Genomic DNA, 14794 nt, shown 5'->3' with positions numbered 1-14794 from the left:
TTACACAATATGCCACACACCATAATGCCCATTACATATTATACCACACTCCATAATGCCCATTACACATTATGCTACACTCCGTAATGCCTATAACATATTATGCCACATAAGTGCCACTTACCTACATGCTCAATGTCAGGGGTTACATGCTTCTTGTCAGGGGTTTCATTCTCATTGCCCAGGGGGAAGTTACATGCTCATTGCTAGGGTGAGTTACATGCTCGTTGCAATAAAGCTTTATGATGCTGTATAACAATGTATGCTGCTTTATAACACTGCATCATGTGGTGTGACATTGTGTGATGCTGTATATGACAACTTTATACTGGTTATGGAGAGAGATGGTTACTGGGGAGAGCTAGTTACCGCTGGGGGATGGTAGCTGGTGGCTAGTTGTTGATGGTTACTGGGGAGGAGAGCTGGTTATTGGGCAGAGCTGGTTGCTGGAAGGTGGACTGGTTACTGGGAAGAGCTTGTTACTGGAGGGGGAGCTGGTTACTGGGGGGGGATGGTTACTGGGGGGGGGGGGCTGATTATTGGAGGGTGGTTTCTGAAGGAGGGAGCTGGTTATTGGGGGGAGCTAGTTACTGGAGGGGAGGGGGGAGCTGGTTACTGGGGGGGGGGGGCTGGTTGCTGGGGGGATGAAGCTGGTTATTGGGGGGGGGGGGAGCTGGTTATTGGGGGGAGCTAGTTACTGGAGGGGAGGGGGGAGCTGGTTTCTGGAGTGGGGAGCTGGTTACTGGGGGGGGGGAGTGCTGGTTACTGGAGGGGAGCAGGGTGCTGGTTACTGGGGGGGGTGGCTGGTTACTGGGGGGATGAAGCTGGTTATTGGGGGGGGGGGAGCTGGTTACTGGGGAAAGTTGGTTACTGGAGGGGAGGGGGGGTCTAATTATTGAGGGGGAGCTGGTTTCTGGAGGGGGGAGCTGGTTATTGGGGGAATTTGGTTATTGGAGGGGGTTAATTATTGGGGGGAGCTGTTTACTGGAGGGGGGAGCTGTTTACTGGGGGGGCTGGTTTCTGGGGGGAGGGAGCTGGTTATTGGGGGAGCTGGTTACTGGGGGGGGGGCTGGTTACTGTAGGGGAGGGGGGAGAGCTGGTTACTGGAGGGGGATGATTATTGGGGGGAGCTGGTTATTGGGGGAGCTGGTTACTGGGGGGGAGCTGGTTATTGGGGGAGCTGGTTACTGGGGGGGGGGTGCTGGTTACTGGAGGAGGGGGATGATTATTGGGGGGAGCTGGTTACTGGAGGGGAGGGGGGGCTGGTTACTGGAGGAGGGGGAGCTGTTTTTTTTTTTTTGGGGGGGGGGGGGGGGAGCTGGTTACTGCACCATTGAATCTCTGCCTCCAGCACTCAGCTAATACCCTGCTGTATGTAATCTTCCTTCCCAGCCAGCCAGGCGCACCCCAAACACTGCATCCAGGGGTATCTGTTCCCCATGCCGATCACCACATGGCCGGTTCCCCATCCGTCTTATGACCCAACAGCAGGTAGGTGATATGTGTCATGCGTGTGCTATCTCTGGGTGGGTTAGGAAATATAGAGCACATACATGTAGCACTGGGGGTCACATACATGTAGTAATGAGGGTCACCCATGTGTGGCCCGGTCCCCTGCCTTACTGCCAAATGACCAGACACATGCATGTGGGTCTACAGTGTACAAACGTGTTCGTTGGCTCACAGACTCACACAGTACACGCTATGTCAACCGGCGCACTACTACGATAACCATAATGGGGGTGTGAGGAGGCCACGGTCTCTGTCAGACTTCAGCGTTGATCACCAATAGAAGCAGGAGGCGTCAACTTATATAAGGTGCCTCCTAGTGCATCGCACCATCGTATGAAATATCCTTCGCTGCTGCGCCTGTCACAAAGGGTTGTGGTAATTTAGTCTTCGCTAGCCGTACACATCTGGTCGCACATCAAGCACATGACTCCGCAAGGCGGGATTTCACTATAGCGGGGTGCGTCACGCTGCTATTTCGGTCAGCAGCGATCAGATCTGAATTGAGCCCTTAGTACATAGACCCCAATTCAATGCTGAACCCTGGAGAACTCTGTCCCGGTAGCGAGAGAGCGCCGGTCGTTGGCACAGAACATGTTAGCGCTGGATTTATGGAAGGTTCCAACTTCTCAGGGAACCCCTAACCGCAGGGACATGGGGGGGCTTCTCTTTAATGCGTTACTGGCAGAGATTGCGCCCCGCTGATGCCACAGTGTAATCCTTCATCGGCCTAGATATCATCTGCTTTATATTTCACCTTGACCCGATACTTAGTATTCTGTCCCTCTGCTCTCATGTTAGAGAATCCCCCCCCCCCCCGCCCGTCTCCTCTGCCATCTGCTCCCCGCTGACCCCTATTAGCCGTGTTACCGACACCGTCTGACCCCTACAATTACTTATTGTGAATAACTAGATGTGCTGAGCCCATTCATTTCCTAATGAGCCTATTACATGTATTATTCCGCAGGACCTGCAGCTAATTATTCCGCTGTTTTGTAACGCGATAGGGGCAAAGAAAAATGTCCATAAACATTCTGATCATGTGTAAGCATATATTATATCGCATTTATCACCGCACCGACGCTAATGCAGGCCAGGTACAGCTGCTCCGACCGGAACCAAGCGATCCCGGGATCAGTGTAACCAGGGATCCTGTGACCCATTATCAGACAGGAAGCAAACGGAAGCGATTGTTGTTGTGTTATGGTTTTATCATATACAAACAATAAACAACAACAATTATAACTACAAATATTATTATTATTATTTTTATGCGACACCCAAAATGCTCAGAACCAGAATATCCTGCCTCCCTACATTGCAGGTCCCAGGATTTATCTGCAATACACTAAGCTGTCTCCTGACAACCGACTCTGTAATGCAAGTTGTCAGCTCCACCCCCCCAGTTTTTCAGATTTGACCTCCCAGCGAATAGTCTCCTGGAACAGCCAATCACAGCAGTGATGTCAGCATTAGGCTCCTGTATTGGCGTTATTACAGTCATTTCCCAGGATGACCTCCCATCCCCACAGCAATAGCGCTGCTTTATTTGAGTTTCCCACATATGATGGACTTCATTGTAGTCCACAAGCAGCAATGCGAATGTCGCAGCCGCACCACTGCCTGATTTCCATGGGAACGCCCAGCGTTTCCATGGGAACGCCCATGAAACACTGGCCATTCCCATGGTTCAGTCCCATCACCGCCGCCCCACGCCAGCACTGGTGGGCGCGAACGGGCAAGCAAACTGGCAGTTCGCCATGCCCGTTCGCACCGAGCGTATGCACATGAGCAGAAATGCGCAGTAGTAAACCAGAATAAGGACCAATGTATCGCCACAATAGACTGTAACAATATTGCAGCACTGACCCGACAGACAGCAAATGATGTTATTTGTGCAATCACCGCATTATGTGTAGTTACAGTTTCTTATTTAGCGCAGCAAGTTCCGCTGCACTTTACAATTGGAAACTGTAATAAAACTGGGTAACAACCGACACAGAGGTAGGAGGGCCCTGCTCGCAAGCTCACAATCTATTATATTAGACACATGCTTATTCATTAGCTGGGACTCGCTTCTTACCTGTGTTCTCTAAGGGGCTGATGTGGGTACATAGGGCCTAATTCATGTCTGTACGCAATGGGCGATGCTCACACAACAGGGCGATTAGTGTGCTGCAATCGTAAAGTAATCTGCGTGCGCCGAGCTGCTCCTGCAAGCCATTGGCTATTAGCATATATGTGCAAACACACGGCACCTGCGTCGCTACTGCTGCGTCCAATCGTAAACCAACCGTCAGACCCGATGTTTCTCATGTTTGCTATAGGCTTTGAATGTCTACGCAATTGCGAATGAGCTTGCGATGCTCCGGACAGCGTCTGTTTTTATTGCTGGGCGCTAGTTGCACTTAATCACATTATCAGCTCTGTAATTTGGAGAATAGTAATTAGAACCCAAGCAAGGGCGTAACTACCATAGGTGCAAGGGGTGCAGCCGCTATGGGGCCCGCAGCTGAAGGGGGCCCATATTTACTGTCTAAGTAATATGTTTTACATACATTTATCACCATCAGTTGCTAAATAGGGGGCCCTTACAAACTTTTGCTATGGGGCCTACGAATATCTAGTTACGGCACTGCACCCAAGCATGAATTAGGCCCAGAGTACCCGGTACCGGTGCAGCTCTGTGTAACGGAATATTCTGCAGCAGAACAGGCCGGAACGAGGCTCTGAGCGCTCAGTGTATGGGGCACGGGCAGGGGCTGGGCACTAACCAGGGCATTCCAGCCGTTAAACAACACAATGATATTTGTTTTCATTGCCAGTGTACAGAGGCTTCTGGACGGCGTTCATCATCCTCGCTGTGGCTGCCAGTCTGGTGGGGGGGCTCCTGTTGGTGTGCGCTGTCCCCTTCGCGGCCGCCCAGCTCTATAAAGTAGGCGGCGGATTCCTCATCACTGCTGGTAAGATGCCAAGTCCGGTAATTAGATATACACTGATGCCGTGATGCCAAATCCTGTGTCTGAAGGGAAAGATCACTGCAAGAGCAAAGCTGATTTATGGTGCCCACTTCCCGGTATCTGCCGCCTTATTTACGTGTGTGTGTGTGTGTGTGTGTGTGGGGGGGGGGGGGGGGGGGCTCTGCTATTTATTTTCCTGGATTTCTTTCTCCTATTGCTCTTATAAAAGGGACGTTGACATTTTTCTCTCCAATCATATGGTGGTATAATTATCGCATCTGTGTGTGCACTTTCCAGCATTAACCCTTCGCATTGTATAAGGCAAAGCGATAATGCGGGAGACTCCCATTTCAGTGTGTGACCTCCTGCTGCCCTGCATTGTAAATCATACCACCCAGGAGTCTTCATTACAGCTCAGCTCAGCCTGCGGGAGTGTCTGGCACCTGAAAGTATTGCCACCGGAAGATGACCATTATTGGCCCACATGTGAAATAGAATTCCCAGCTTAGTAAATCTCCCCCGACATGCTCTGTTGGAGAACCGCTCCCCAGCAATGCGGCTTGGCAGTGGAAAGGGTGGTGCTATTCTGTACCTGCCGGGCAGGTAGTTGCCGTAGAGCGCAGATGTGACCCAGCCTATCGCCACCTGTGTGACATCCAATTCCAGATTCAATTAAATATATGAAATAAACTTTTTTAAAGTAAAAAATGGAGGTAACAATAATAATAAAATAATAATAATAATAAAATAAGCAGAAAAAAACATAATTTAAATAATAAAGCTCATTACCCTGTGGGCACCACAATTAAGGCCAGCATAAGATGGCGTCAGCTATTGGGGGACAGTTGTCCTGATAAATAGGCATCCGCATGTATCACAGAATGCCCCCGGTCTCCAGCAATACCCCTACATGGGGGCGTCATGTACTGTAGAGGGGCAAAAGCCATAAACACTGCAAAAGAATCGTTTTGTAACGTTGTTTTTGTGTGTGTGTGTGTGTGTGTGTGTGCGTGTGTGGGGGGGGGATAAATGCCGCTATGCACTCACACCACATCCACACAGGTGTCCTTATCCGTACAGCGAGGAACCTTTCCCTGGTATTGGAGCAGTGTCCTAGTGAATTAATGGCCCATTAATGCAGGAGGCTTTTATGTTATTTGGCAGCTTGCGCTGGACGGCGGCCAGAGGAGATCACTTTGCTCATTTTCCGCTCAGCAGACAATGTGCTGTTTACAATAGTGGGGACATACAGGACGGGCGGCAGAGGACTCGTTCCAAGCTGCAAGTAGCATCATTTATACGTGGTGTAAGCCGGGTATGAGAAGCTGAGAGTGCTCAGAATGTAATATATCGCTATGGTCCAGACCTTCTACATACACGGAATAGGGTTTCCAGGTGAGTGGTCCCTTATGGCCTGGACCCGTGTCATTATATAACCAGCCAGAGATACATGATGATGTGATATTACAGCCCCACACAGCCGCACACAGCCGCACACATCCCCACACAGCCCCACACAGCCGCACACAGCCCCACACAGCCCCACACAGCCCCACACAGCCGCACACAGCCGCACACAGCCCCACACAGCCGCACACAGCCGCACACAGCCGCACACAGCCCCACACAGCCCCACACAGCCGCACACAGCCCCACACAGCCCCACACAGCCGCACACAGCCGCACACAGCCGCACACAGCCTCACACAGCCGCACACAGCCCCACACAGCCGTACACAGCCGTACACAGCCCCACACAGCCGCACACAGCCCCACACAGCCCCACACAGCCGCACACATCCGCACACAGCCGCACACAGCCCCACACAGCCGCACACAGCCCCACACAGCCGCACACAGCCCCACACAGCCGCACACAGCGGCACACATCCCCACACAGCCGCACACAGCCACACACAGCCCCACACAGCCGTACACAGCCCCACACAGCCGTACACAGCCGCACACAGCCCCACACAGCCGTACACAGCCCCACACAGCCGCACACAGCCCCACACAGCCCCACACAGCCGCACACAGCCCCACACAGCCGCACACAGCCCCACACAGCCCCACACAGCCGCACACAGCCCCACACAGCCGCACACAGCCGCACACAGCCCCACACAGCCGCACACAGCCGCACACAGCCCCACACAGCCGCACACAGCCCCACACAGCCGCACACAGCCTCACACAGCCGCACACAGCTGCTCCTCCTCCCAACTGCCGACTGCACTATTCCATATGGGCACCAGATCCCACCGTTCCTCTCGTACTCCTGTATGCTGGAGGTGGTCCCGATTGGAGCGCAGCTGATGTTGCAGTTGGGCTTAGAAGTTGTAAAACAGTTATCTTACTAACTAGGTGATTCATCGCGCCCTACGGGCGCTCTTCACACCGTCGTAAGGGGCTGCGCCCCCTTAATTTGTGAACATTTGTATATGAGAAATATGGTTAGAATTGTATAAAAGATGCCCTGTATTGCAACTTGGGTGTCCGCGAATTGCGGGAGGGGGGGTCGCGGGGGGTGCCGCGAATTGCGGGAGGGGGGGTTGCAGGGGGTGGGGGAGTGATTTCTGCGAATCGCAGGAGGGGAGGGGTTGCAGAGAATCGCGGGAGGGGGGGGTGGCGGGGGGGTGGGTTGCCGCAAATCGCGGGAGGGGGGGTTGCGGCGAATTGTGGGAGGGGGGGTCGCGGGGGGTGTGCCGCGAATCGCGGGAGGGGGGGTCACGGGGTGGGGTGCCGAGAATCGCGGGGGGGGGGTCGCTGGGGTGTGTGTGTGTGCCGTGAATCGCGGGAGTGGGGGTTGCGGGGGGGGTGGGGGTGTGACGCGAATCGCCACAAGAAAAAATCAACACAGAAAGGTCAACACATGTGAATGTTGACATAAGTGTGGCACTTCATTGGTGTCCCTGTCGACACATGACAATGAATATGAAAACATTCAAAAAAAATGAAAAATAAATCTTCAAAAACTCATGTCAACCTTTTTCATTGTCGACCATAGCCATGTCAGTGTTTTGCATGTGCCATTTAATCCTGGGGCTGCTGCGAATCGCGTGCGGGGGGGGGGGGGTCGCGGGGGTGTTTTTGCCGCGAATCGCGGGAGGGGGGGCAAGTCTGCCACGAATCGCGGGAGGGGGGGTCGCGGGGGTGTTTTTGCCATGAATCGCGGGAGGGGAGGGGTCTGCCGCGAATCGTGGGAGTGGGGGTCGCGGGGGGCGCTCACCTGGTGGCTGTGGAGTAGCAGTGCTGGGCAACATGGGGAGGCAGAGAGTGTCTGGCACTGTCTGTGGGCTCACTGGGCTGGTTCTCTGTCATGTGAGTCAGTCATGTGAGTCAGAGGCTCCACCCAGCGTTATACACACACTCACACACTTTGAGTGACAGATGTAGCCAAATATATAACAGATTAGCTGCATCTGAGTCACACACTGCGGTGGCGCCGTGGCTGCGTCTTGCATCTGTGACGTTATGTAAATGCCGCTACAAGCCCCTCCCTGGGGTACAACCGCGTGTCCAAATGAGGACTGAGTCACCCACTGTCAGTGTCCATTAATGTTGAAATACAAATTGGTAATGCTAACATCGGTCACACCATCGAAGCTTGCAGCAGCCCCATTGTTGCATGCCCCCAAGCTAGAGTATCTAGTGACCACCCAGGAACACCCCTTACAATCGCTGCTTTGCACCATGGTACCGTGTCTACCAACATTATATATGTCCCAACAAGGATTCCTCCAAGCGGTGTCCCTCAATGGCTCCAAAAAGGGTCAGCGGCCTTTTCAAAAGGGGGTGTGAGTGATGCGATCACAAGCCGCAGTGCCCATTTCCATGCCCATGCCCCCAGTCAATCTTGTGTGAATCCATCTCTAAGCCTATAAGTATGTCTTATTATGTATTAGATTATGTTATTTCATTGTGAACACTGTACTCAAAAATGCCTTTGTGGCCCCCACAGGTTGAGTTTTACATTTCACCCTATACACTGAACCAAGGGGTCACTGCTGGCAAGTGCACTACGTAAAGCAGTAAAAATGTATGATGACCATATATTGGTGGGTGTGGTATAGGGTTCCGACAGTCAGGATCCCGACATTCACACCACGTTGCGGCACGGTGGCTCGCTACGTTCGCCACCTATTCTATTCTCCCTCGTGGGGGTCGTGGACCCCCACGAGGGAGAATAGCTGGTGGCCATTGGGCCCCTGTGTGTCGGGGTTTTGACTGTCGGGATCCCGAAGTTGGGTAAATGACTGTCGGGACCCCATTCAGCACCCATATTGTTGACCTAGATATTGTCTGTCATCCATCGGATACCTCCCCACATGATTAATCCTTGGGTAACAGGCTGTATCCCAGATATCAGTAACAGTGGTAAGTCACCGTTGTATATTATACTGTATAATAAGTTACATTTATGGTGGTGGGTGAAGGCCTCGGGGTCAGGATTGTGCCCTCCGCCTCCAATGTGAATGACTGGACTAGAAGCCTACCATGATGGCTGGGCCTCCTCCATCGAATCTTTCATTTGGGATTTGTGCATGTGCAAAAATATTCTGGGGGAACCATCAAATCGCCATCAAATGTTTACCATGGTGGCAAACATCGGAATGCCACTATCAAATTGTAAAAGTACTACCATCAAAACAAAATAATTGATTATTAAGAAAAATTCCAGTGCGATTTCCATCCCTACTGCGGGCCCCAATCAGTGACAGAACTTCCCTTCTCATTTCAGGGGTACTGCTCGCCCTCCTCATCGGCCTCTTTGCCCTCTGGAAGGAGTTTGCCGCTGACCTGGAGAAGTATATCTTGTTAGAGAGAAGCCAGAAGTGTTTCCCGGACACCCACGTGCACGTATATTACGGATGGTCGTTCCTGTTTGCGTCGGCTGGGGCGCCCCTGGTGCTTCTCTCCGGCCTCCTGTTTCTCTGTATCAGCCGGAGCATTCATGTAGAAGAGAAGTAAATAAGTCCTGGAGATCACAGATGAGAATTCCTCATTGTAGGGCACAAAGCAATTCACAGGGAATGAGAACATTTTATGTCTATATTCATAAGCAACCGACTGTGAGAAGCTGATTAAGAGTTAGACAGAGGCGACATAAACTAAGTCCTGGTAGGATAGAGCCTCGTATCAGGGTAAAATAAATAACGCAGCGCCGGCGAGAGGCCGAGGCGCAGATCCCTAATGTTTTCCATGGCGATAAGTGCTGTGTGATATATATTCCGGGTTCTGAGAATTCTGCACTTCCAATAAAATGTCACAAAACAACGCGACAGACTCTGTGTGCGCTGATGTCCCGGGTGGTCGCGTCTGGCTATGGTTCTAAGGTGTCCATACGTTAACTATCATACAATGTCACAGCAGTGGCTGAGGGTTCTGCTCTGAGGAGCTAACAATCTAGTAGGGGTGACAGACTGATGACATGAGGTGCAAGCAGTGTGAGGTGACCTGATGGAAGCGGAGCAGAAATTGTGATGGTATGAGGCCGGGGGCTGGAGGAGCAGCCTCAGGACTAGGTTATGTAGTGAAAGGGTATGGCAGGGGGTCAGAGGAGCAGCCTCAGGACTAGGTTATGTAGCGGAAGGGTATGGCAGGGGGCTGGAGGAGCATCCTCAGGACTAGGTTATGTAGCGGAAGGGTACGGCAGGGGGTCGGAGGAGCTGCCTCAGGACTAGGTTATGTAGCGGAAGGGTACGGAAGGGGGTCAGAGGAGCAGCCTCAGGACTAGGTTATGTAGCGAAAGGGTATGGCAGGGGGTCAAAGGAGCAGCCTCAGGACTAGGTTATGTAGCGGAAGGGTATGGCAGGGGGCTGGAGGAGCATCCTCAGGACTAGGTTATGTAGCGGAAGGGTACGGCAGGGGGTCAGAGGAGCAGCCTCAGGACTAGGTTATGTAGCAGAAGGGTACAGCAGGGGGTTGGAGGAGCATCCTCAGGACTAGGTTATGTAGAAGGAGGGTACGGCAGGGGGTCGGAGGAGCAGCCTCAGGACTAGGTTATGTAGTAGAAGGGTACGGCAGGGGGTCAGAGGAGCAGCCTCAGGACTAGGTTATGTAGCAGAAGGGTACGGCAGGGGGTCAGAGGAGCAGCATCAGGACTAGGTTATGTAGTGGAAGGCTACGGCAGGGGGTCAGAGGAGCAGCCTCAGGACTAGGTTATGTAGCGGAAGGGTACGGCAGGGGGTTGGAGGAGCATCCTCAGGACTAGGTTATGTAGAAGGAGGGTACGCAGGGGGTTGGAGGTGCATCTTCAGGACTAGGTTATGCAGCGGAAGGGTACGGCAGGGGGTCGGAGGAGCATCCTCAGGACTAGGTTATGTAGGAGGAGGGTACGGCGGGGGTTGGAGGTGCAGCTTCAGGACTAAGTTATGTAGTGGAAGGCTACGGCAGGGGGTCAGAGGAGCAGCCTCAGGACTAGGTTATGTGGCGGAAGGGTACAGCAGGGGGTTGGAGGTGCATCCTCAGGACTAGGTTATGTAGAAGGAGGGTACGGCAGGGGGTCGGAGGAGCAGCCTCAGGACTAGGTTATGTAGTGGAAGGGTACGGCAGGGGGTCAGAGGAGCAGCCTCAGGACTAGGTTATGTAGCAGAAGGGTACGGCAGGGGGTCAGAGGAGCAGCATCAGGACTAGGTTATGTAGTGGAAGGCTACGGTAGGGGGTCAGAGGAGCATCCTCAGGACTAGGTTATGTAGCGGAAGGGTACGGCAGGGGGTTGGAGTTGCAGCTTCAGGACTAGGTTATGCAGCGGAAGGGTACGGCAGGGGGTCGGAGGAGCAGCCTCAGGACTAGGTTATGCAGCGGAAGGGTACGGCAGGGGGTCGGAGGAGCAGCCTCAGGACAAGGTTATGCAGTGGAAGGGTACGGCAGGGAGTCAGAGGAGAATCCTCAGGACTAGGTTATGTAGCGGAAGGGTACGGCAGGGGGTCAGAGGAGCAGCCTCAGGACTAGGTTATGTAGCGGAAGGGTACTGCAGGGGGTTGGAGGAGCATCCTCAGGACTAGGTTATGTAGAAGGAGGGTACGGCAGGGGGTTGGAGGTGCATCTTCAGGACTAGGTTATGCAGCGGAAGGGTACGGCAGGGGGTCGGAGGAGCATCCTCAGGACTAGGTTATGTAGAAGGAGGGTACGGCGGGGGTTGGAGGTGCAGCCTCAGGACTAGGTTATGTAGTGGAAGGCTACGGCAGGGGGTCAGAGGAGCAGCCTCAGGACTAGGTTATGTAGCGGAAGGGTACAGCAGGGGGTTGGAGGAGCATCCTCAGGACTAGGTTATGTAGAAGGAGGGTACGGCAGGGGGTCGGAGGAGCAGCCTCAGGACTAGGTTATGTAGTGGAAGGGTACGGCAGGGGGTCAGAGGAGCAGCCTCAGGACTAGGTTATGTAGCAGAAGGGTACGGCAGGGGGTCAGAGGAGCAGCATCAGGACTAGGTTATGTAGTGGAAGGCTACGGCAGGGGGTAAGAGGAGCATCCTCAGGACTAGGTTATGTAGCGGAAGGGTACGGCAGGGGGTCGGCGGAGCAGCCTCAGGACTAGGTTATGTAGGAGAAGGGGACGGCAGGGGGTTGGAGGAGCATCCTCAGGACTAGGTTATGTAGAAGGATGGTACGGCAGGGGGTTGGAGGTGCAGCTTCAGGACAAGGTTATGCAGCGGAAGGGTACGGCAGGGGGTTGGAGGAGCAGCCTCATGACTAGGTTATGCAGCGCAAGGGTACGGCAGGGGGTCGGAGGAGCAGCCTCAGGACAAGGTTATGCAGTGGAAGGGTACGGCAGGGAGTCAGAGGAGAATCCTCAGGACTAGGTTATGTAGCGGAAGGGTACGGCAAGGGGTCGGAGGAGCAGCCTCAGGACTAGGTTATGCAGCGGAAGGGTACGGCAGGGGGTCGGAGGAGCAGCCTCAGGACTAGGTTATGTAGCGGAAGGGTACGGGAGGGGGTTGGAAGAGCAGTCTCAGGACTAGGTTATGTAGTGGAAGGGTACGGCAGGGGGTCAGAGGAGCAGCCTCAGGACTAGGTTATGTAGCAGAAGGGTACGGCAGGGGGTCAGAGGAGCAGCATCAGGACTAGGTTATGTAGTGGAAGGCTACGGCAGGGGGTCAGAGCAGCAGCCTCAGGACTAGGTTATGTAGCGGAAGGGTACAGCAGGGGGTTGGAGGAGCATCCTCAGGACTAGGTTATGTAGAAGGAGGGTACGACAGGGGGTCGGAGGAGCAGCCTCAGGACTAGGTTATGTAGTGGAAGGGTACGGCAGGGGGTCAGAGGAGCAGCCTCAGGACTAGGTTATGTAGCAGAAGGGTACGGCAGGGGGTCAGAGGAGCAGCATCAGGACTAGGTTATGTAGTGGAAGGCTACGGCAGGGGGTCAGAGGAGCAGCCTCAGGACTAGGTTATGTAGCGGAAGGGTACGGCAGGGGGTTGGAGGAGCATCCTCAGGACTAGGTTATGTAGAAGGAGGGTATGGCAGGGGGTTGGAGGTGCAGCTTCAGGACTAGGTTATGCAGAGGAAGGGTACGGCAGGGGGTCGGAGGAGCAGCCACAGGACTAGGTTATGCAGCGGAAGGGTACGGCAGGGGGTCGGAGGAGCAGCCTCAGGACAAGGTTATGCAGTGGAAGGGTACGGCAGGGAGTCAGAGGAGCATCCTCAGGACTAGGTTATGTAGCGGAAGGGTACGGCAGGGGGTCGGAGGAGCAGCCTCAGGACTAGGTTATGCAGCGGAAGGGTACGGCAGGGGGTCGGAGGAGCAGCCTCAGGACTAGGTTATGCAGCGGAAGAGTACGGCAGGGGGTCGGAGGAGCAGCCTCAGGACAAGGTTATGCAGTGGAAGGGTACGGCAGGGAGTCAGAGGAGCATCCTCAGGACTAGGTTGTGCAGTGTAAGGGTACAGCAGGGGGTCAGAGGAGCATCCTCAGGACTAGGTTATGTAGCGGAAAGGTATGGCAGGGGGTCGGAGGAGCATCCCCATGACTAGGTTATGTAGAAGGAAGGTACGGCAGGGGTTGGAGGTGCAGCCTCAGGACTAGGTTATGTAGAAGGAGGGTACGACAGGGATTCGGAGGAGCAGCCTCAGGACTAGGTTATGTAGAAGGAGGGTATGGCAGGGGGTCAGAGGAGCAGCCTCAGGACTAGTTTATGCAGCGGAAGGGTAAGGCAGGGGGTCGGAGGGTCCAGCCTCAGGACTAGGTTATGCAGCGGAAGGGTACGGCAGAGGGTCGGAGGAGCAGCCTCAGGACTAGGTTATGTAGCGGAAGGGTACGGCAGGGGGTCAGAGGAGCAGCCTCAGGACTAGGTTATGCAGTGGAAGGGTACGGCAGGGAGTCAGAGGAGCATCCTCAGGACTAGGTTGTGCAGTGTAAGGGTACAGCAGGGGGTCAGAGGAGCAGCCTCAGGACTAGGTTATGTAGTGGAAGGGTGCGGCAGGGGGTTGGAGGAGCCGCCTCAGGACTAGGTTATGTAGAGAAAGGGTACGGTAGGGGGTTGGAGGAGCATCCTCAGGACTAGGTAATGTAGAAAGAGGGTACGGCAGGGGGTTGGAGGTGCAGCCTCAGGACTAGGTTATGTAGTGGAAGGGTACGGCAGGGGGTCAGAGGAGCAGCCTCAGGACTAGGTTATGCAGTGGAAGGATACGGCAGGAGGTCAGAGGAGCAGCCTCAGGACTAGGTTATGTAGCGAAAGGGTACGGCAGGGCGTTGGAGGTGCAGCCTCAGGACTAGGTTATGTAGCGGGAGAGTATGGCAGGGGGTCAGAGGAGCAGCCTCAGGACTAGGTTATGTAGCGGAAGGGTACTGCAGGGGGTCAGAGGAGCAGCCTCAGGACTAGGTTATGTAGCGGAAGGGTACGGCAGGGGGTCAGAGGAGCAGCCTCAGGACTAGGTTATGTAGCGAAAGAGTATGGCAGGAGGTTGGAGGAGCATCCTCAGGACTAGGTTATGTAAAAGGAGGGTACGGCAGGGGGTTGGAGGTGCAGCCTCAGGACTAGGTTATGCAGCGGAAGGGTACGGCAGGGGGTCGGAGGAGCAGCCTCAGGACTAGGTTATGCAGCGGAAGGGTACGGCAGGGGGTCGGAGGAGCAGCCTCAGGAATAGGTTATGCAGCGGAGGGGTACGACAGGGGGTCTGAGGAGCAGCCTCAGGACTAGGTTATTTAGCGGAAGGGTATGGCAGGGGGTCAGAGGAGCAGCCTCAGGACTAGGTTATGTAGCGGAAGGGTATGGCAGGGGGTCAGAGGAGCAGCCTCAGGACTAGGTTATGTAGTGAAAGGGTATGGCAGGGGGTCAGAGGAGCAGCCTCAGGACTAGGTTATGTAGCGGAAGGGTATGGCAGGGGGT

General features: G+C 54.3%; 1 protein-coding gene across 2 annotated transcripts in view; it reads left to right on the top strand.

Annotated features, from left to right (window-relative positions):
- LOC146036786 (transmembrane protein 182-like) overlaps positions 1-9724 on the top strand; it is a 39101-nt gene extending 29377 nt beyond the window's left edge. For both annotated transcript variants that reach the window (XM_083160670.1, XM_083160671.1), the window contains exons 3-5: positions 1393-1491; positions 4335-4472; positions 9214-9724. In XM_083160670.1, the coding sequence (XP_083016796.1) occupies positions 1393-1491; positions 4335-4472; positions 9214-9443 (467 nt within the window). In that variant the 3' untranslated portion in view covers positions 9444-9724. The remainder of the gene's footprint in view (positions 1-1392; positions 1492-4334; positions 4473-9213) is intronic.
- The last annotated feature ends 5070 nt before the right edge of the window (positions 9725-14794 follow it).

This window comes from Crinia signifera, chromosome 9, assembly GCF_055691185.1.
Source record: "Crinia signifera chromosome 9, ASM5569118v1, whole genome shotgun sequence".
Lineage (NCBI taxonomy): Eukaryota > Metazoa > Chordata > Amphibia > Anura > Myobatrachidae > Crinia > Crinia signifera.
Note: the sequence above shows the minus strand (reverse complement) of the source record. Positions and strands in the feature narration are given on the sequence as shown.